This window comes from Melanotaenia boesemani, chromosome 17 (assembly GCF_017639745.1).
Source record: "Melanotaenia boesemani isolate fMelBoe1 chromosome 17, fMelBoe1.pri, whole genome shotgun sequence".
NCBI classification, from domain to species: domain Eukaryota; kingdom Metazoa; phylum Chordata; class Actinopteri; order Atheriniformes; family Melanotaeniidae; genus Melanotaenia; species Melanotaenia boesemani.
The window spans coordinates 19,395,278-19,418,495 of NC_055698.1; the positions used below are offsets into that span (position 1 = coordinate 19,395,278).

The window sequence follows — 23,218 nt, forward strand, 5'->3', positions numbered from 1 at the left end:
TGACATTGTGCATTATCCAGGTGGAAGCAGCCATCAAAAGAAGGTACACTGTGGCGTGCTAACAAGCCAAAAGCGTTATACCATTATACCAGCAGGAGCCTGAACCACTGATACAAGGCCGGATGGAGCCATGCTTTCATGCTGTTTATGCCAAATTCTGACCCGAACATCTGAATGTCGCAGCTGAAATCAAGACTCATCAAACCAGGCAACGTTTTAACAGTTTTCTTTTATCTGATTTAGCTGAGTCTGTGTGATTTTTAGCTCCTGATCTTAATGGACAGTAGTGGCACACGATGTGATCTTTTGCTTGTTGTTGTGTGCTACATTCAGACATGGTAGTCTTCATATCTTGGTTATAACCAGTGAATATTTGGTTACTGATGGCTTCCAATCAACTTTCCATTCTCTGTTGACATCAACAAGGCATTTTCATCCAGAAAACTACTGCTCGCTGGATATTTTCTCTTTTTAGAACCATTATCTGTAATCCCTGGAGATGGTTGTGTGTGAAAATCCCAGTAGATCAGCAGTTTCTGAAACACACAGATCACCTGGTCAGGCATCAACAACTATCCTATATTCAAAGTCACTTAAATATCCTTACTTTTTTTATTCTGATGTTCAGTTTGAACTTCATGTCATCTTCACCATTTCTACATGTCTGAATGGACTGAGCTGCTGCCATGTGATTGGCTGATTAGCTATTTGTTCTAACATGTAATTGAATGGGGGTTAAAATGACCACTGAGGGTATGTTGTAACATTAGCATGTTTTCTTTATTGAAATATGTGTTTACAATATAAATACATGTGTGGGAATTTCTAACAACATTCCTCTGTGTTCCAGGATGAAGCTGGACACCCCAGCCTGCAGAGTGCACACACAAAACTGGAGAGTTAGGGATTCAAGGGATGAGCAAGGGGTGAAATAGGATTTGACTGACCAATACAGTAACCTTCAAAAGTGTGGTTACCTGAAACTTGTCAGTTCATAGAGTTGTCTGTCCCCTGATGGTGTGACCAAACGTTGCTCCACTTTTATTCAAAGTGCTGCAGTAGTGATGTGCACGCGTTCCCGTGAGAGCATCAAAAAAGCCATTTTCATACAAGAACACTCTAGATTTTCAGGGAAAAGTCTGGACAGTTTGGTCCAATTCTTTTCTACAAGCACATCACAGGGGGAGGCTTTCTGCCAAAGATCTGCTCTCCTGTCCAGAGAGCCAAAGAAAAGGGGGACAGGGCAACAGCTGTCTGGAGTACACATGTCCCAGTGTGCTACCTCACACCTGCTGAAAACTGACAAAACACACTTTATGGCACACCTTTGCTTGTTTCATTTTTTTTAAATGTCAGCTGTTGGAGCTGTAAGTGTAATGAAATTATAAGAATAAATGAAAAATATACATTTGCCACTGGTGCTACTGGCAAACACAAAGTCCTCATGTATAAGAAATAATTATTATACCTGACTGCAAAGGCTTTAGTTAAAAAAAAAAAAAAACTACACAGGAATTGTACGTCTTTGGAGTTGTGTAAAAAGCCCAAGTTTATTCAAACAAAAGGAGAAGACCCTGCCTGGAGAGCAAAAAGGACCTTGTTAATACCCCAAGGCTGACAAGAGGAAATGTGTGGACAGGGACACATTCTTTCTGTTTGGGAGGTCATTTAGAAAAAGAGTGCTGAGTAACCTTCTTTCTGCCCCTGACTGGAAGGCTGTCTGTTTCTCTCTCATGATTTTTCTGCTCTGTGCTCCAACTGTGAAACTCCATAAAGAGTGATGGATGTTGATGGAGACACATGGAGAGGTGATTATGGATCATGGCGGAGTATCGAGGAAGGACACACACAGACAGACAGAAACAGAGAAAGAGTCGATTGTGGGCTCAGAAGTGTTTATGGCAGTATTAAAATGGGGTCTTGTAGATGGAGCAGTTGTGCCACAGTGTGGTTAAATGTTTAACTACAACCTCTAGGGTAATAATAAGCAGATTTTATGCTGGAATGTTTCAAGGAAGGTCTAAAAATAGTCAAAATAAGCAATAATGTTGACATGAAATATTTAAACTAAAACTCCAGACCAAAAAGAAACAATAATAATAATAACATAAAGGTGCAATGTGATGCTACACATATTTTTTAAATGTAATTCAGAAAAAATAGATAAATTAAAACTCTGAAACTTTCTGATGCAATTCCTTGAATGAGTTGACCTGAGGTCCATTCCAACTGTTTCTACTCTCAAAACTAAACTCAAATCATTTCTATTCCCACATGTCTACTATTGATAACCGTGTGTGTGTTTGTGGGAACTTGTAGTGTATTAATATGTATGTGTGTATGTGTGAAACGCATTATAGAAATAAAATTGTCACTGCCATTTTCAGAGTTTCAAAGCCCTGAAAACAGACTGTATCACCTTTAGTCTCAACCTGACAGGAAGATTTAAAAGAATTTGCCTGAGGATTATCATCTGCTCTCCTCCATACAGGGGACAAGAAGTTCAGTGATTTGGTTAAAATATGTAACTTAGGTTTCCTGAGGGAAGAGAACAGAGAACAAGTACATCTCTGTTATGTGGCTGGTTGAAGCCTTTTTATCATTTCTGACAAGTAAAAGGTTGTGAAATGCGTTAGGGGAAAGTTCTGCTCTTCTTTCTGTCATATGTTTTAAATGGTGCCCTTTTTTGCATTTCCCTCCTCTGTAATGTTCCCAAAGGTGGAGTTCCAGCTCAAAAACGCATTAGGTATGTCATCCTCATGGGATCTAATTCCTATAATACATTGTCAGAAATGAGAGACATATTTAGAGCCTCTACAGATCGTTCACAAATATGTGTAAGTGTGCCATCCCAGATATAAGTTGTGGTTTTAAAAAACCCTACATGAATTAAAGAAACTTTATCAGCTAAATGTGGTGGACTATTTGAAAATTGCCCCTTTGTGACTGATATATTACTACATAATAAAGTTTTTTATACTAATGAACAAACAGCAATTACTGTTGAGGTATGCTTTAACTACTTGATGTGCAGCGTAGTTTGACTCTTCATCAAAAGGATTACAAGGTAGACCTGACAGGTTATAAGAAAACTGAAGAGACAACCTAGTCTTGCAAGAAAGTGTGTCAAAAAGTGGATAATGACAGAAATTATTTGTTTTCCCTTGTTTCATTTTGTGCAGTTGTCAGGCATTCTGATGCCAACCTGTAATTATGTATAACCATAAAACTGTTTATGCCCAACACTGACTAACTGCAATTAAAAGCAAAGAAAGTGAAAAATCATTTGACAATATTTGTTCAGATGGGACTCAGACTTCTCTGGCATGAGAGTCTGTAGGGCATCACCTGCATCTGAACCTCTTTTTGAACATCTTAGAGTTTATGTGCAATGTCAAATTTGTGACAGTATAATTTAATATAAAACATAGGCATGCTCATTTTTGCAAAAAAAAGAAAAAAAAACATAGGTATGTAATATTTTTAGAGTCTGAAATTTTGAAGTTCATTTAAGTAACTACATTTTGTACTGTGGACCAACAAAACTATGATGCACTCTGGTGTTCAATGTGTTGGTGCCACAGTTGATGAAAACAAGATGTGGCCCTAAACACACAATTTCAAAAGTAAATACTTTATCATAAGCAAACAAAAATTACAGCCAGGGCAGGAAATATGTGGAAGCTAAAAGAAACTAAACAAAACCAAACAACCGATGCCGAGTGAATGACCCTCGGCATGGATCTGTCAGGGTGAACTGGGAGGGGTGACTAGATAAGTGGAACCAGGTGAGTAATGAGAGCAGGGAACAGGTGGTAACAGTAATCAAGTGACAAGACAAAGGCATCTGAGGACAAGACATCTGTTTGGATCTGTCTGACAAAAAAGAAAATACAAACTTAGTAACCTGAGTAGACAGTATAAACCTGACTGGATTGCTATTAAGGACATTCAGAGACGGTGACGAGAAACAGCAGAGAAAACCAAACATAGAAACAGAGCAGAATCAAGGACTTAGAATTAAACAGAATATACTAGAAATAAAACATCACAAGAGCTTAAGCAGGTACTAACTAAATGTACAAAAGGAGCTGAACAAAGGCTAGGGTCATCAGCAAACCAAGACTAAATAAAAAAAATGTAAAAAAAAAAAGATTTAATCAAACTAAATCAAAAGACAAAACAAAAGTAAAAACCTAACATAAACTTAAGAAACCGCTATTACTGGAATCGGAACAGCACGGTAAGCTGAAACAAAAAATAACATAACTAAATGTTAACTTACAATGTAAAAGACAAATTATATATATCACAGCCATTTTTGATCAGGCCCATTATGGACACTTCATCAACAAAAGTAACGCATCTAACAGACAGTAAGTAATAGATGTGGTTATTGGTGTACAGGGAGTTGAGTCATTCTAGGTGGAGTCACCCTGAATACAAGAAATCTAATTGCATCCAACTGTAGATTTATTAAGTGATGTCCAACTGGGAAATTTGCCCACAAAGCACTTCCAGGATGATGGTGCTAATATCTACTGTAAACCCTGCATATAGTATCCTGGTGGCAGTGTATTGAGGTTATATAGGGTTCTCAGACAAATTATGGGGCCATATGGACACATAAGATACTTCAGCTTGTAGGCTAACTGCAAAGGGTCAAGGAGGGAAGTTGTGATGCATGTGATGGAGGAAAATGCCAAAAGGTTCAAAGCCTATGTTAAGACTGAGGTCAGAGAAGAAGAGGTGTGACACTGACCTCAACACATTAATACAGTAAAGTAGAACCTGATGGGACACATCCTGTTTGTTAAATGTCACATTAAATGTTGTAAAGTTGCACAACAACAAATAGCTGATACTCTTTAATATCTGTCAAATTCTTCCTGCCCTGTGGTTATGTGAGATAAATGGGTATTAATTGTGGAACCATTTTACCCTGAGGCAAGTCTATGTCGACAAGTTTATTATTCTCATTCTGTCTGCTTAATGCACAATCTATATATGTATCTTACTTGTGGAAAAATGTAATTGAAACCAATTAGACATTTATATATATATGTGTGTGTGGAAGCGATTCTGCACCTTATTTCAATTTAAAATGGATTAACTGAAATGTTTTATTTTCAGAATATAGCTGCATTTTTTTTTACTCATAAATAAAATTAATAATAAATAATACAAACTGCATTTTCATTTTCTTCTCCAAGACTGCTCATTTTGTATCTTAATTAAAATGATAGAGAAGAGGACATTTAAGATTTAATTTTCCAAACATGCCCCAGCAAATAGGTTCCAAAATTCAATTTGAAATGTCAAATTTGAAAATTAAAATGCATAAGCAGAAAGGTTTTTTAATTTCAAGGTCATAGGTGCATTATTTGACTCATAAATAAAATTAATAATAGATCATCCAAACTGCATTTTATTTTCAACTTCAAAACTGCTCTTTTTATGGTACAACTAAAAAGAATTGCCTTTTTGTTTTCATGTCTGCCCCGCATGCTGCAAAATTTAAATTGAATCCTCTTTGATTTGTGTAACTAAACACTGTAAAGTGGAAAAGAGGATAATCTGAGTAAACTAAGCAGTTTTTCCACAGATTTTGAAATCATATTCCATGTTCCCAGCTACAAACAGAAAAAGAAAGAAAGAAAGAAAGAAAGAAAGAAAGAAAGAAAGAAAGAAAGAAAGAAAGAAAGAAAGAAAGACTCTTCTAGTTTAAAGGTTTTACTTATCAGGACATTCAAACAATGTGTTTGTAAATTCATCTTTAAACCAAATATTTGAAATACTAATGTCTAGGCTTTACATAAAGCCAGGTTAGATTTGTTAGAGTCTGATAACATAACTGAGTCTTAAAATGTATTGTAGCGGTTCCATAGTGGTCCTGCTAATGTTAAAGGTTATGTTTCCCCGTGGTTCTAGCTAATGTTACAGGTGTTACAACGTTTGAGGGGAAAAGCAGAGGGAGTAGTTTCTTCTACCTCTGGGGTTTTTTGTGAGGGTCAGGGAAGCAAGAGAGTTGTTAGGTGTGTCCCAATTCATGGTTGCACACTTCAAGGGGGGCAGACCCTGAATTGGGACACACCTTGAGGAGTGGTACGGTGTGGTTACGGCCGAACCCGATATTCAGAGCAATAAATGAGAGCTCCTCCAAGAGCCTCTCATGTGTTCTTTTACACGTCCAGCCGGACTTTACAGTATTTATTGTAGAAGATTTATCCGTTTCTATCACACTGTAAATCACTAAATGTTAATAGCTAACAAATAGTAACAGGGGCTATGACATATGAACAACCTTTTACTACATACTGAAAAGAAAGTGCTTGTTAAAATATCTGATGTAAGGTGAGAAAAAATATTATTGACAACCACTGTTGGTGGAAAAAAATCTAATTACAAGACAGATAACAATGTGAGTTTAAATATTGCTCTTTGGAAAGACGATTGTTAAAATATACAGCGATTTGGTGAGGTGCAGCTGATACAGAGTGAAAATGAGCTTTCTTTTTATAGCAAACAAACTATTTAATGATGATTCAGAATTTTAACAACACGTTTAAACCAGTTAGCAGTTCTGAAGTCTGTACAAAGATCAGCAGAAGATCAATCAAAAGTATTAACACCGATGAATGTGTTAAGTAGCCAAAGAGTCCCTTTTTTATTTATATAAGAAAACTTAAGATAACAACTTTAATATTAAACTTCAAATTTGAGCCAAATCCTCCAACATCCGTATGACTACAGTTAGAATAATATTGCTCTGATAGGCCTGCTAAACCCTCTTTGCAGCAAACCTTTATCAAACCTCTTACGTATTTTAGATCAGGGGTATGCCACTGTGGTCCCCGAGTGCCACAGTCCTGTAGGTTTTAGATGTTTTCCTCCTCTAACACACCTGATTCCAATTAAATGAATCCATCAGCTTATCAAATTTTGCTTGAGACTCCTTGATTTGAGTCAGGTGTGTTGAAACAAGGAAATATCTAAAACTTGTAGGACGGCGGCTCTCAAGAATGAGTTGCCTACCCCTGTTTCAAGTCCGATCAATAATCTGGCAACTACAGACTTCAACTACCATGACAGTCTGTCTGTCGTCCATCTTGAGATGTGCTGTTAGGTGCAGGTTGCAGTTGGCCAGCCGTGATCGTATAGTGGTTAGTACTCTGCGTTGTGGCCGCAGCAACCCCGGTTCGAATCCGGGTCACGGCAACCCGTTTTGGGCGAGCTTACACAGTAACTTTCCATCATTCAATGACTTAAACATCTAAATCTTGATGAAATAGAATATCCTTTGTCCTCTGGAGATTTAACAATAAAAAAATACACCTGTATAGGTGTCAGAATTGCTTCTAAAGTTTTTTTTTCCATACAAGCGCCTTAAAATAAAGTCTCGCGTTATTTCACATCTAAATCTCGTCCAAACCACCAACCAGGAAGCGAATTGCGGAAATATAAGTCCACCTCACGCTTACAGCTTACAATTTTTTTTATTTTTTTTTACATTTTTGTCTTTAAATAAGAGAAATATCGTGCAGGCATCAAATGTCTTCCGTTAACACTTGTGGAAGGCTTTAAAGAAAAAATGTCATCGCTGTTTGCTGCCCGGTGGAACCTGTAAGACACCAGAAGAAGACAGAACCTGTAAACTGACTGGACGGATGGGCAGCCAATGATCCAGCTGAGAGTGTCCTGTCACCAACAGCCTGCCAGATTTAACGCCGGTAATGGTTAGCATCTGATTTTCTTTTGTGAGAAAAGAAAGGTGTAGCACTTAGAACATTTCCAAACGTGAGATGGTGTGTGTAATAGCAGTTAAAACGAAACATCAGAATACAAATTTATTGGAGACGGGGATTAAACCATATGCTTCAAAGCATCTTTAAGTTGACAAGAGCTACCTCTGGCCTATCATCATTATCAGTCAAATTGTAGTTGATTGACAAAGTCTGAGCTTTTAAATTACTTTGTAAAAGCGTTGACTACTTCTTTAACGCGAAAAATGCTGTAACTTATGTGAGTTTTCTTGACTGTATTCTCACTTAAAAATGTTAAGCTGTGTGCCAGTCATCTTGTTCTTAGATAAATCTGGAAGAACAAGTTGTTGCAAAGACGTTTGCTTAATAAAAACAATGAAGTATCACTTATCTCTTTGACAAGAATTTATTTTATGTTTTATAGTGTGAGGTGGGAAATCTACTTGGACAATTTAAATCATCAGTGTTCCTTAATGTATACATGCTACAATCAAATCATATGTCGTGGCTTATTTACAGACTTATGGCCTTGCTGCTCAGCTAGCTGAGGGAGACAGCAACACAAAACAGGCATCATGTTCCTCAAAACATCCTTCACCACCCTGATCGTGGGGGTGTTTGTGGTGTATGTGCTCCACACCTGTTGGGTGATGTATGGGATTGTGTACACCAAACCCTGTGATATCCTTAAAGGAGACAACTGCATCACACCCTTCCTGGCAGGGAACCCCAAGCTACAGGTTAGCTATGTAGACAGATGGATAATCTTACTATTAATTGTCACATTTTTTGGTCATCTGTTTTGTGTAACTGGGCTGGTTTGCTGTAATTTCAAGTAACCTTTTCAGTAAGAACTCTCTCCCATTGTTTAACAGTTGAGTATCTTCACTGCATTACGGGCAAATGCAGATGGAGGTCATACTCTGATCCACAAGGAGGATAACTTTGATGTCACCACCAAGTTTGAGAGGTTGGTGGACAATCTGTCATAAGAACTTTATTAAAATTAACACTTGAATTTAAGTGAACACTGAAGTGAAATGGTTGCCTTAATTGATCATGTTTGAGTAAAGAATTTGGACAAAGTTATGTTAGATTGCAAAGGGAGTTACTCACCATATTTTTTTTTTCTACATCTTTTCCTCCAGGATAGTCAATGTTTCCCTCCCAAAGAAAACCCGTAATAATGGGACTCTCTATGCAATAATATTTGTCCATCAAGCTGGCCTCAATCCATGGCAGGATCCACGCCAAGTCCATGTAGTGGCTCAGCTCACTACTTACATGGTCCCGAAACCTCCTGAAATTTCGCTGATATCTGGAGAAGATGAAACACAGGTACGAATTTCAGCCTCAAAATGAAAAGTGACCATGTTTGGTATTTTTACAGTCATAATTTGTTAATGATAGTTTGGGGATTTTTTTGACTAAAGTCGTAACATATTGTAACATGTGCACACCAATCAATATACAGGGTGCAATTCAGTCATTCTTGGTGCATCTGCTTGAGGTGAACAATTTTTGAAATTTCTTGTTGATAGAACACAAACTTTTTATGTACTTTGTTTAAACACAAATTACAAAGCACACGTGTGTAGTAAATTAGTTGTGAGCTAAGACTAATAATGAACTAGAATGACACAAAGTCCTCTCTGACAAATCCAATGTTCTGTTTTGCTGTTTTAAAGAACGTGATCCAGACAGAAAAAAAAACATAGAATAATTCATTTCTTTTTGCAAATTAAATATACCAAGTCTCATGAAGTTCAGCCTTATAGATTTTCATAATCTTATGGCAAACAGCCAGACAGACAACAAATGATAGTAACATTTGGTGGAGTTATTACTTCCTCCTTCTAGTTGCACGGCTTTCTTTTTACTTCAGTATCAGTACAAAGTAGTTTAAATTTTGGTCATTCAAGTTTTGATTTAAGAGAAAAAGTCATCTTTTTCTGTGTGATTACACAGGGTCTAAAACAAGAAGGCCAGAAAAAGAAGCAGCATGATGGTAACACTGCTGCAGGAGCTGGGGCAAAAGGTGGAGCTGCTTCCTCGTCAGATCACCCCGTTTCCCACTGGCGCTCCCGCCTAACTCTCAACATTGTCAGTGACCACTTCCTGTTCGACAGAGAATATCTTCCAAGTGATGTTCACAGATACCTCAGAGTGTAAGATTTGACAGTTTTGACATCAATAATCAGAAAAAACTACTATTAAACATGGTAGATACTAATATAGCTTAGCATAAAGCTGCCATACCTCTGCACTGGTAAACTCATTGATTATAGAAAGTGACAGTGGAGACATGACATTAAGATCAAAATGCATCTTTAAAAGGACTTATTTGTTTGTGTTTTAGATTCCAGAATGGGAAGAAGATGGTGTATCTACCTCTGCTGTTTGTTGATGAGCTCAGCAACCGAGTCAAGGACCTGGTGGTATGTTTGAACTTTTTAATGAATGTTATGTAACACACTGCACCAAGCTGGTGTTAAATGCTAAACCTAAAAGTGCATGAGGACACTATATCTGAACTTCCTGATGTTTCTTGTGTGTGAGTATAGGAGATCAACAGTACCTCCACAGAGTTGCCTCTGACCATCTCCTATGACTCCATCTCTCTGGGGAGGCTTCGATTCTGGATCCACATGCAAGATGCTGTTTACTCTCTGCAGCAGTTTGGTACTCTAATTTCTCTCCCTCGCTTTCACCCAAACACACACACACACAAACACTCTTAGCATTTGTTTGTGCATGCATCTTTGTTTTGCAGGTTTTACAGAGAAGGATGCCGATGAAATCAAAGGGATCTTTGTGGATACCAACCTGTACTTCCTGGCTCTGACTTTCTTTGTCGCTGCTTTTCATGTGAGTCTTATCTGTTGTGTTATAATTCTGCATGTTTTGTTTCCAGACCCTTAAAAATATGCTACAGCTCAAGATTTGTCAAAACTTAAAACCAGTCCACTGATGCTTCCCATCGAACCTGGTTGAACTGGAATGTTTATGTCAAAATAAGTGGAGAAACATCCAAAGAAAAGGTGCAGGCCGAGGAAGATGTCGGTACACATACATGACGTAGATGTTTCTGATTTATCTCTTTAAAAACTTTTAAAAGTTGTGGAGAATTATGTTTAGATTACATAAAAAAACAATAAATTGAGGCTAATATATGACAAATGCATGAAAATGTTCAATCAGATAAACCAATATAAAGATGTTTGAACAGAAAATTCCCCAACAAGTTTGTAAGATGACGTGATACAAACTTTGACTTTAGTATTTTTCAAGAGTAACATTCATCTTCTCTGTACATTTTTCAGCTCCTTTTTGACTTCTTGGCTTTTAAAAACGACATCAGCTTCTGGAAGCAGAAGAAAAGCATGGTGGGAATGTCGAGCAAGGCAGGTAGGTTCACTGGCTTCGCAGCACACCTTTATGCTCTGCTAAGTACACCAACGAAAAAACACAACACAGTGACGGCCACAGATTTCCTATTGAAAGTTAAGTAGACTGTACAGTAAAATCTGTACTCGTCAGCCTGTAATAAACTTTTAGAAAAGTGTGTTAAAACAAGGTAATCTACGAGGAGTCGGGCATCATCTGTGTGTGTGGACCGCTGAGCAGCCAGATGTTGGACTCGGCATGACTCTGCCCAACCTCAACAATCTCAGAGTAAAAGATGTGCTTGTCTGATTTCATGTAGAGCAGTATTTTATTAACATCACTATAAATTAAGATATATGTTAATGATGCTGAATCATTTTCCATATACACTGCCTGGCCAAAGAAAAAGGTCACATACTTTTAATATTTCGTTGGACCACCTTTGATTACAGCACACATTCGCTGTGGCATTGTTTTGATAAGCTTCTGCAGTATCTCAAGATTAGGGAATTTTGAAGTCGACTAGTCGGGCCAATCAAAATGGATTAGTTTTGACATCATCATGACATCATCAATAATGAAAGGAAAAATACTTCATCTCCAAATGGAAATTTTAAAACATGTGTGAGATGTTTGTATAATGTGTGTTCCATAAATGAGTGGGTTTTTTTTGTTTGTTTTTTTGCTTTTTGTTAGATTTTTAACATTATGTGGGCTCTAGTGTCCTTTACTGTTCAGTAGGTAGATGAGAAAGTGAGTCAGGCAGACGTCGGGATTTAACTTGGTCTGGCTGTGTTAAGGTGGCGGCTGTTATGCCAGGTGAACTAAACACTGCTCCCACAGGAGCATTCAGCTTCAGCAATATCAGTTATTTTTCATCTTTACGTCTGGTCTTTGTACACCTGAAGTGCAGCATTTCTGTGACAGTTTGGTAATCATGCTGCTCTGGTTTGTTGCCTCCTGGATCGGTGAAATCTCCGACAAAAACAGCTGGTAAACTTTCCTGCTTGTGCCTCCAAACCAAGCTCAAGAGGCGGAGGTGAGGTGATTACTTCTGGATGAAGCCACAGCTACTTCAGGGTTGGCTCCCTTCACGTTACCCGGGAGTGGTGATGCATGGGACTCTGCTATAAGGCGAAGAGCACCATGTTTTTGCACAACATCTCTCATCCAAACAAAAAGTCAACTTTAAAAAAAAAAAAAAAGCCGTCGACTTTGTGCCATTTTGACTCATCAGTTAGTTGATTAGTCATGCACATCCCTACACAAGATTAATTTTCATCTAGTGTTGTTCTAACTTTTCAACTATGATCTTGTATCGGTGATGGGAGAGTCCGACATCCAACATATTCTCAATGGGGTTCAGGTCTGGATTCTGTGGTGGCCAGTCCATGTGTGAAAAGTATGTCTCATGCTCCCTGAACCACTCTTTCACAAATTGAGCCTGATGAATCCTGGCATTGTCACCTTGGAATATGCCCGTGAAAGAAAAAAATCTGTTGATGGAATAACCAGCTCATCCAGTGTATTCAGGTATCAGCTGATCTCATTCTTTTGTCACATAATGTTACTGAACTTAGACCTGATCGACTGCAGCAACCTCAGATCATAGCACTGCCCCCACAGGCTTGTACTGTAGGCTTTAGACATGATGGCTGCATCACTTCGTCTGCCTCTTTTCTTACCCTGATGCTCCCATCACTCTGGAACAGGGTAAATTTGGATTCATCAGACCACACGACCTCCTTCTATTGCTCCAGAGTCCAATCTTTAAGCTCCCTAGCAAACTGAAGCCATTTACTCCAGATAGCTTCACTGATTAGTGATTTTCTTATGGCTACACAGCAGTTCAGTCCCAACCTCTTGAGTTTCCTTCTCATTGTGCATATGAAAATGTTCCTACTTTCACTATTAAACATAGACCCATGTTCTACTAGTGTTTTTCGCTGCTTTTATTTCACCAAATGTTTAAGTGATTGCCAGTCACCATCATTAAGGATTTTTCTGACCACATTTCTTCCTGGAAGATGATGGTTCCACACTATCCTTCCAGTTTTTAATAATGTATTGGACAGTTCTTAACCCAATTTTAGTAGTTTCTGCATCTCCTTAGATGTTTTCTCTGCTTAATGCAGTGGGCATTAATAGAACATAATGTAAAATAACTTTAGGCGATATTTAGAAAAGATTTAGCAGCAATTTGAATTTAGTAATACAGATAACCATTGATTGACATTCACAAAGTTGGTACTGCACCACATTTTGTTTGTGTGCTTTTCTTTCAGTCCTGTGGCGATGCTTCAGTACCATAGTGATTTTCCTGTACTTGTTTGATGAGCAGACGAGCCTCCTTGTCCTCATACCTGCTGGAATTGGCTCTATCATTGAAGTAGGTGCACATGTGAACAAACCCACACACCCGAATGTCTCAAACAGACCTACACACTGTACACTGATAACTATAGTAGGGCAAGGCAAGTTTATTTGTATAGCACAATTCAACTACAGGGTGATTCAAAGTGCTTCACACACAGTGAAACATCAGAGAATAGGAAGCATAATTTGAAATGTGAACGCAAGAGAAGGGAAAAAGAACTTTAGATAGATCCTGTACCTGACCATTTTCAGATGGATGCTTTATTTTAATTAAGACACTTAACGATGACCAAATAAACATACAGGGAACTAACTCAAGGAATGAACCAGTGATATGTCTACACATATCAGAACATCTAGAATGGGGAAAAAAACAACGTGAGATTATTTAATATACTTAAAAGTATTTATAATCTTTCTACATTTTGTTACTTGCTTGATCCCTGTCAAATCAAATTCTAAACTTGCATATTTCGGCATGGTATGCAGGTAAATTTGCAGTACCATGGTGTTTCATGGTATTATTAAAAAGAGAAGAGGAATTGGACATGGAGAAGAGATGTGGCAAGTTTAAAAAATGAACATGAATTAAAAACACAATAAAATAATGTAATAATAAAAAAGGATTTGAAATATGAAGGGCAGGCATACATACAGGATGCCTCCCATGGCACACAGACCATCGGGACAGGGTTAAAAATCAAGATAAATAAAACTATCTACAGCAGATAATCAGCATTTGAAAGTGATACCCTTAAGAAAAAGAAAATTCAATCAAAGACCTGAGAGACGAACTGTTGGCAAAAGCCTCGTCAGAAATGGTCTCCATAAAAGTGTGGCTGTGAAAAGCCTTTGTTTTGGAAGGGTAATTGGTAGAAAAGGCTGAAGTATATCAAATAATAACACAAGAACTGGACTCTAAATCAGTAGCAACTCCTCCCAGACCCCAGTATTGTTGAAGTAATCTGGGATCATCCTGAGAGAGAATGGGGGAAAAATGGCCGACACATCCCAAGAAGAGCTTTAGAAAATCCTTCAAGAAGCCTGGAGAACGATTTCTGTAGACTGACAGAAGAAAATACAAGAAAACTGGTCTAAAACTGTTAAGACTGTTAAATAATAAAGCTGGTCATATAAATATTGGCTTTCTAACTTGTAAGGATTGTACAAACTCTTTATGCCTTTTATGTTTTCAGTAAGTGATTGCATCCATTTTCTGTTTCCTGGTAAATAAAAAAAAATGCTGACTTTTGCACAGTGCTGTATAAACAGAAATAAGTTATTTACTTCTGTACCACACTAGTAGCTGTTATAAATGGTTTCACAATAAAAATTTGACATTCTTGTCAATGCCTAAATGAGTAACAGAAATGATGAATTAAAAGTGATGGTAAAGGTAGTTTGTTGTTTGCAGGTGTGGAAAGTAAAGAAGGCTTTTAAGATTCAGGTTTTCTGGAAAGGAGGCAAGCCAACATTCCTGGTATGTGTAAATATTTCCATAACCATTTGCCATGCACGTTCAGTAAATATAAGAAATCCAGTGCAACAAGAATTATAACACCAGTTTATTAAATTAACTGTGTATGACCTTCTATGTGCATGTTTTCTCCTTCTACTTTCCTCCCTGTTACTGTGATAAAGCTGTTCACTCAATTACTGAGAGTCAAAGCACATAATCAAGCTACAACCATATTATACAAAAGAACAAAACATCTTGTGCTGGGATATTTTTTATTTGCAAGATTAAATACAAAATGCAACATTTGGCACTTCTAACATTTAGTTATAGTAATTTTAAGTTGTACATGTCTATAAAATGTTTGTTTCTTTTCTGTGCTATAGTTTGGAAAATTAGATGAATCAGAGAGGAGAACAGAAGAATATGACACTCTGGTAAGAAATCGTGTACTCACAGACCAAAACAAGAGTTGGAGCACTTGATCTAACTGTTACATCGATTGTGTGCTTTGCTTTAGGCCATGAAGTATCTCTCATACCTCCTTTACCCACTTTGCATTGGAGGGGCAGTGTATGCTCTGATTTTTCTACGATATAAGAGGTAGGACATGTGTGATACTGATGTAATCAGTATTATTACGTCACTAAAATACACTACGTTTCAACATTTTTTGCATGGATCTGTTTTAGCTGGTACTCGTGGTTGATCAACAGTTTGGTGAATGGTAAGCGGCTTTTTATTGTGAGCACACTTATAAAAAATAACCTGTTGGCTTGTATATTAATCATTGTATTAACTCTGTTTGTTTACATAAAAATGTATTTAAATGGTCCACAACACGCTCTCATTTTATTGTCACAATTACAGGTGTATATGCATTTGGCTTCCTCTTCATGCTTCCTCAACTGTTTGTCAATTATAAGGTGATTAAAGCATGTTTTCGTTTTCAAGTTTCTTGTAAAATGCCACTTCTGCACTGTATTGGATTTAGTTTTTTTTTTCCATCTTGCAATATTCTGCTTTATTCTTCATTCAACAGCTAAAATCTGTGGCCCACCTTCCCTGGAAGGCCTTTATGTACAAGGTAATATAACAGTTTTGATTATTTAACCTAATCTGCTTGTTCACATTATAGAGCAAATAAATTGTTCTGATTCATAAAGTTGTCTTAAAAATTCAGCTTTCACACTTGATTATGTTTTTTTTTCCTCTATTTTGTCTGATTGACCAGGCATTCAATACCTTCATCGATGATGTGTTTGCCTTCATCATCACCATGCCCACATCTCATAGACTGGCCTGTTTCAGGGATGATGTGGTGTTTCTCATTTACCTTTACCAGAGATGGTACACCCATACACACGGTGCACAGTTCTAAATTACCAGCAAAAGTCACAAACCAGTTTTCTAAAAACACTCTCTTCTTCTCCCAGGCTCTACCCAGTGGACAAAACAAGAGTAAATGAATATGGAGTTTCGTATGATGAAAAACCCAAAGGGAAGACTCACAAGGACTAGAAAGAAAAGGGCTACTGACGTCTATGATCTGGTAACTGTGAATGTCACCTTGTCTCCACTCTTATCCGCTGAAATAAAAGGAGCTTTAATTTCAGAGGAGCAAAGTAAACGGGATTAGGTGACATCTAGAACTGAAGTTGCTGATTGCAACCAACCTACTGAATATCCCCTCCATCACCCTCCCCTGCAGTGGCTGCTAAAAACTTGATGATCACGAAGGACCTCTGTAACGCCAGTGTTTGGTTTATCCATTTTGAGGTGCTGTTGAAAACATGGCAGCACAACATGGTGAAGTTTTTGGAAGAGTATCCATGTTGTTACTAGATAGAAGTCACTAAAAACAAATTAATTCTTATTTTCACCACTGTTTTATTTTTGTGAAAACGTAGCTCATCCGTAATATTACACACTGGAACTTACTAACATCAACTGAACAGAGCTTAACGGTCCAGCTGGTTATAAAAGGACCAAAACCATGAACATTCTAGTGGTTCCTGATGATTTCTACCATTCCAGAGTGTAAGTTGTGGTCTTCTGCTTCCCTGGCTCTTATGGCCCTGGCCCTATGCACCATTCCCTGCAGTTTATAGTGGTATTTTGTTTAGCAGTGTGTGATGAGGCACATAGATCAGGAAGATGTTGCCCTTTTTATAAAACTAAGGAAGCAGCCTAGAAAAAAAAAAATCATGTTTTTGAGGTTGTGTGAATGGCATGTTGCAGTTTGGAGAGGTATGCTCTGCTCACGCAGTGGTTCAGTACTCGATTCTAAATATGAGCACAGGAATGACGTTGGTGACTTTCCTATCAACATATAACTACACTGGGAATTCCCAATGTATGCCGTAGCCACTGCAAATGTGGACTAGAAGTAATATTTGTCAAAAAGGGATTTTTTAATTACTTTAAACAATGTTTGAAGACATTAGGAGTCTGCTTCAGTCTGCTTTGAGAAACCAGTACATGCAGTATACCCAGGATTTGTTATAAAAACAATTTAATAATCTACATTTATGTATTCTAAATTTAAAAAAAAAAAACACAAAAGAAAAAATTTCTTGCTGTACCGAGATCACAGGAAAGCTATCTTTCTTGCTGTGCTATGACAGGAATGGCACTATATTCATTCACCATTTTATTATCTTAAATAATGGACTTTGGCAAATATGAACCATCTCTGTTTATACTCTTGTGCACACTCAGATTACTACATAGATACCATACTGGATATGGCAGAGCTTTCAGAAGACCCAGTTTCCAATCGTGATTACAGATTTTGTCATCATAGTGGAAGCTGGGAATTGCATTTACACAAATATTGCATAAATGCTCCGTAAACCAAGCCGTGCAGTGCAGCACCCCTAAACTAAGTGTGAATAATTATGTTTAAACAACTTGGTTTAATTTGCTCTCTTGAAAAAGAGTCATCACAAAGATTTAAATGACATTGTTCAAAATCATGTCAACAACATTGAGGAGTACAGTCTGGTACAAAAATCAAAGCGATTCCGTGAAACCCACCTGTCATAGCTATAATAAATTCTGTACAGGCTGAAAGTCAATTGAGACTGCAATCAAGAAAAAGCTCACTTTAAAAAGAGTTAAATAATTAATAAAAAACAAAATTTTAAAGAACTTTGGGGAATGGTACAAGTGTTGCCACAATTACTACAGAGAGGTTTTAGCTTATGTCTAAAGTCTAAACAGTGATTTGTTGCCATGGTGACTATGTGAACATTCCTGAATGTTAAGTTCCTGCAATGTATGAAGTTTAGTCTTTTTCTTGATGTCTATGATGTCTTTTTTTCCCTTTACTGTTATACACAAGGGTACACTGACAACCATTCTGTTTTCTCCATCAGTTTTAATTTTTGTGGTTATACCTGGCTGAGTATTTTTATTTTTTTTTCACATATCAGGGCCAAGAAAATATGTTGGTGCCAAATGTACGAGTGATTCTTTAAACTGTTTGTCAGCGTTTGATGTGCTCCATAAATGATCCATGTGATGCACTGAATGGATACTGGCATTTTGGAGGAAATGTTTTTGGCATAAATTAAGTATTAACAGATTTGGATTTACACAGTCACATTTTGATTTTCATGTGGTTTTATACCCATTTTCTTTAAGACAGAAATACTCTACTTGGAATGAATTATTGTTTATAGATCAAGAGCTCTATACAAAAAGGTCCTCTTGAGTTTTTTTGTTAAAGGGAAATTCAGTCAGATTTGCCAGAAAGTTGCCTTGAAATGGTTATACTTATAATGTTTCTGGTTTTGATTTAGATGAAATAAAGATGACTGACTTAATTTTTGCTGGGGTCATTTTTCTTATAATATTTACCATAATTTTGCTTGAATCCTGCAGGAACTAGAAAAACAAACAATTGAAAGATATAACCAGCAGAAAATTCCAATTTTGAATTAATAAATACATTTATTTACTTAATTACTTGGTCAAGTAGAAGAAATAATTATGAAAGGGTTCCACATTCGGGGGGAAGTTTTTAAAAACATTTTTCTAATTAATTGTAATAGATGTTGTGAAAACTCACTACGAACAATAGATAGGTAATGTAATTCTCACACGCTTGTTACTATTAATCGTATAAACCTGAAAAAAAGCAGCGGTTCAGACATAGGGGGTTCAGATCGCAAATCTGATCTACGTTTTGTGCGTAAGTTTGTCATCATCACGCAATACTGACGCATTGTATATGTGCCGTCCCCCGCCACCTTCTCTCCCTTTTCCGCTGTAGGAAGTTAACGTGCCTATAGGTGCTCGGTTCTTCATCCGAAGCTAAGGTCCACAATCCGGCGACTAGCACCGTCAAATTTAGGCATCCGACGCCACAAATATAAAATCTAACATCTATAATGGCATCTGTCTCCGAGCTCGCCTGCATTTACTCTGCTCTGATCCTCCACGACGATGAAGTCGCCGTCACCGTAAGTATCCTGGGCTACCCACGACAGCCGAAGCAGTAGCTCCATATTGGGCTCAAGGAAACACTGGGCTGGGTCTAAAAATCCAAGACTATTTTAACCGAGACTCTACCAATAAATGTAACGTAATTATAACAGACAAATTAGAAATGTAAGTGTAGGTGGTTATTGTTGTCCTGTCTACCGGCTAAAATGGCGGCGTGCTTGTTGCTAATGTTAGGCCATGTTCTCTCTTTCAGTTAAAGTTTGTATTGTGGAGACTATAGCAGTATTTTTTCATCTGCCCAGTTTGTGTCTCCGACTGATGCTTGTCGCCACACGTAAACAACTATAATAGCAGCAATATTCAGTCACTGACAGGCGCTAACTAACAAGCTAGCAAAACTAAGCACCGGTTACTGGACGCGCCACTGTGCAAAGAAAGTAAACTTAAACTGTAAATGCAAATCTCACATTTTTTATTACTTGTATTATTTCTTATAATTACGTGCCATCACTGTACTAAAGTAGTTGAAGCTAGTTGTCCAGACGGTGATTCACGTGGAAGCCACACAGCACGAGTCGCATCCCTGATGTAGGATGTTGGTACTGAAGGGCCTAGAAACTGTCAAATGTACTATCACAGTAATTACCACTGTTTTAGAGGTGGCTTGCAAGTTTAATCAATTGTATCCTCAAGGATTTTATGGTTACACCTTGTCCAGTTAGACTTTTAGTAGTAAGCAAAAGTTCATACTAAAAGTCTAATTGGACAAGGTGTAACCATAAACTTAAACTTGTATACGTGATTTGATTGACTAGTTAGTAGAATAATATCGACTTGTTAATGAAACCTCGTTATTGTATGGTTTGCAGAATGACAAAGTGCAGTGTTTTTATGTTGTACACTAAGCCCCTCCAAGAGCAAATTTCGGTTATGTATGGTTACATGTTGACTTTAATACCCATTTCTGTTTTTAGGAGGACAAGCTGAATGCTCTGATCAAGGCTGCTGGAGTCACTGTGGAGCCCTTCTGGCCAAGTCTGTTTGCCAAGGTAAGAAACAAACGTGAAACCCATGTAAGATTATGGTTGTTAAAACCGCGAAGAAATCTTGAGCATTCTTGGCAGCTTTTTGTGTATCACTATGACTTCTGGATGTCAGCAATACTTAAAACTCACGAGCTCTTTAGCAAAATAGAGACACAACCTATCAGCTGTTGTCATGTAGAGCCAGATTTATGATGGAAGAGGAGCTCCTTGACATTGCTCGGATTTACAGTTGAATCAAAAATCTTTGCTAAGAACATGCTAAATTCAGATTTTAAAGGGCACGAAGAGGGTTTGTACTGTACTGTATTTATCTTAACATTACTGATTGTCACATGGGCTTGTTTTAATCCTCAGTCTACACAACATCTATTTATACTGTTGGTGTGATGCCTTAGTATTAAGTCTATGCATTATTTACCAGATCAGGCCAAGGACATGTAAATGAATTAACTTGTGAATTATCTCATAGGCTCTGTCCAGCATTGACATTGGCAGTCTGATCTGCAACGTTGGAGCCGGAGGTGGAGCCCCAGCTGGCGCCCCTGCTGCAGGAGGTGCTGCTGCTGCTGCTGCTAGTGACGCCCCAGGTAACTGAACATTAGTTTTCAACCAAATTTACAGGTAGCTCATCATTTGGACATTTTAAAGTTATTATACAAAAAAACCATGAAAATAGTTTCATGTCATAAATCAAAATTGCCTTTACTAATCTACTTACCTGTATTAAGGTGTTGCTAAGAGATAACTGCAGACATGAACATGTTTAATTTTGTATCCTCAACAGCTAAAGAAGAGGAGAAGAAGGAGGAGAAGAAGGAAGAGTCTGAGGAGTCTGATGACGACATGGGCTTTGGTCTCTTTGATTAAAAAAGCTGTTTTTCTAAGAAAACACAATAAAAAATACAAAAAGTGTCTGGCTGTCTAGCACATTTTTTCTATTTCTGGTCTGTGCAGAAATTTTGCATGGTACATTTAATTTTTAGCTTTCATGTACATTTATTTTAAGTGGTAGTAAGCAGAATGCAGTTTTGATGGGATGATAGGACGACAACATGTTGGACAGTTGAAATTATTGCTCAGACAGAATCACAAAATAGTGAAAAGTGTTGAGTTAATGTAGTGTCCATTGTGAAATTATAAGATATTAATGAATCCCTTATTGGGAAAGTCATGGTACAAACAACATCCAAGTATTGGTAGGTAATAACGCAAAGTAAAAATGTAAAAATTATCAACTTTTTAATGTACATGTGTAGGTTATTGGCCAGTTTAGTCCCAACGCACCAGGAATGAAACATTGTTGGAGGTGTAGCTGTTCTGGGTGGATGACAGCAATGTGCCATCTTCTCTCCCATCGCCACAACTATTTTCAAAGGTCTTGGAGTGCAGGAGTCTTACCTGCAGATAAAATCTGCTTTGGCTGTTTCCTGTCAAGAGCATTAGTGTTCAGTGTCCACTTGTTCCAAGTGAACACGGGTATTATGTCACCATCACATGTCTTTACTGGTATTGCAAAGTAGTTAGTCTGCTTATTTACTAGTAAATTGATAGTAAATACACCACCATTTCTTTGGTTTTCTCCATTTTGATCTAGAGGTGTTTCTGCTGGAACAAGATCTCTGTTAAGGCCAACAGTAGCATAGTAATCAGACCCTCAGCTGGTGACAGGTGGAGGTGTTGTATGGAAAGTCTGCAGTGTGGAAAGTTAGCAGAGACACCTGGGTCATTCTCTTTGGGGCTCTTATACTGCAGACATGTGTCAGTGTAAAACTGAATGGTAAATGTGTAACATATTTCTATTTAGTAAAATGTACCATGCTTCCATGTTGCAGTACATGTTACAAAAGTCTCCAGGTCTGGATGTAACTAATGATCAGAGGTTGCTAAGTATTAATTTCTCTGAAGGAAGTTGTGTAGTGTGTAAGATGTAGTATCTAAAAATAGGCTGTTTGCTATGGCCATTTTTATATTTGTTATATAAATACTGCAAGTTCTGCATGCCTGTATGTTTCATATCAGTCACTGAGCCAAAAGAAGTGTACCAATCATTGCAGGTTTTCTGAATAGTGTCCTATCTTGTTTAACTTCTAACAGCGAGTCCGAATTTCTTTACAGCAAATGTAATCAACTCATGACGGACATAGCGAAATAATAATATTGGTAAATGGTTACGGAGACCGTGATTGTGGGGCGAAAGTATGTGTGATTGTTTTACTGTGGGTGTTCAGATTTAGCTGGTCTCGGAAAAAAATGATGCATGGACAGACAGTTAAATAGTAGCCTGCCTATGGAAAAACTACTTTTAGCTCAAAGTATTGAGCTAAAAGCTACGAGAAACTTGGTCAAACCGCGCTGACACAACCACCACCATCAAACAATAAGCATGGAAATTTAACGAACTCTGTCAACAAACATGCTAAGTTTTTGACATGCTAAGGTTATATCATGGATATAGGTTTCCGTAGTGTAGTGGTTATCACGTTCGCCTCACACGCGAAAGGTCCCCGGTTCGAAACCGGGCGGAAACATATTTTCATCTTTTACATTAACGGTGAAAGATATTGTTAAAGAAAAAACACTCAGTATCAACATATCTTTACATTAATAATTTCTTTGCTTACAAGTTCAGAAAACGTTGCTAACAGTCTGTGTTCAGCTAATTAGCTAAACTCATGTAGCTTCAGTTAAGTTAAAAATCTACTAAGAAACTGTTCGTGCGCTAAATCTACAAAGTGCAC

General features: G+C 37.6%; 2 protein-coding genes and 2 non-coding genes across 5 annotated transcripts; all 4 read left to right on the top strand.

Annotated features, from left to right (window-relative positions):
- The first annotated feature begins 7,146 nt into the window (after positions 1 to 7,146).
- trnah-gug lies at positions 7,147 to 7,218 on the top strand. Its single transcript has one exon. It is a non-coding gene; the product is annotated as a tRNA-His (tRNA).
- Positions 7,219 to 7,440: 222 nt separating this feature from the next.
- On the top strand, positions 7,441 to 18,812 carry clptm1l (CLPTM1 like). 2 transcript variants are annotated; one of them, XM_042012184.1, is made up of 18 exons: positions 7,441 to 7,736; positions 8,283 to 8,503; positions 8,639 to 8,733; positions 8,912 to 9,101; positions 9,732 to 9,931; positions 10,123 to 10,201; positions 10,328 to 10,445; positions 10,537 to 10,631; positions 11,087 to 11,171; positions 13,436 to 13,539; positions 14,941 to 15,006; positions 15,369 to 15,419; positions 15,503 to 15,585; positions 15,675 to 15,709; positions 15,853 to 15,908; positions 16,025 to 16,069; positions 16,217 to 16,332; positions 16,419 to 18,812. In XM_042012184.1, exons 2-18 carry the CDS (start codon positions 8,339 to 8,341, stop codon positions 16,501 to 16,503), a joined length of 1,668 nt encoding a protein of 555 aa, XP_041868118.1. In that variant the 5' UTR covers positions 7,441 to 7,736; positions 8,283 to 8,338; the 3' UTR covers positions 16,504 to 18,812. The 2 variants fall into 2 exon arrangements, with proteins under 2 accessions (XP_041868118.1, XP_041868117.1); XM_042012183.1 differs by having other exon boundaries at positions 7,441 to 7,730.
- Positions 18,813 to 19,228: 416 nt separating this feature from the next.
- Positions 19,229 to 21,392, top strand: rplp1 (ribosomal protein, large, P1). The gene is made up of 4 exons (XM_041967330.1): positions 19,229 to 19,451; positions 20,409 to 20,483; positions 20,950 to 21,067; positions 21,265 to 21,392. The coding sequence occupies exons 1-4, from the start codon at positions 19,380 to 19,382 to the stop codon at positions 21,345 to 21,347; spliced, it is 348 nt and encodes a 115-aa protein (XP_041823264.1). The 5' UTR covers positions 19,229 to 19,379; the 3' UTR covers positions 21,348 to 21,392.
- A 1,543-nt stretch (positions 21,393 to 22,935) lies between these two features.
- trnav-cac lies at positions 22,936 to 23,008 on the top strand. Its single transcript has one exon. It is a non-coding gene; the product is annotated as a tRNA-Val (tRNA).
- Positions 23,009 to 23,218: the final 210 nt, after the last annotated feature.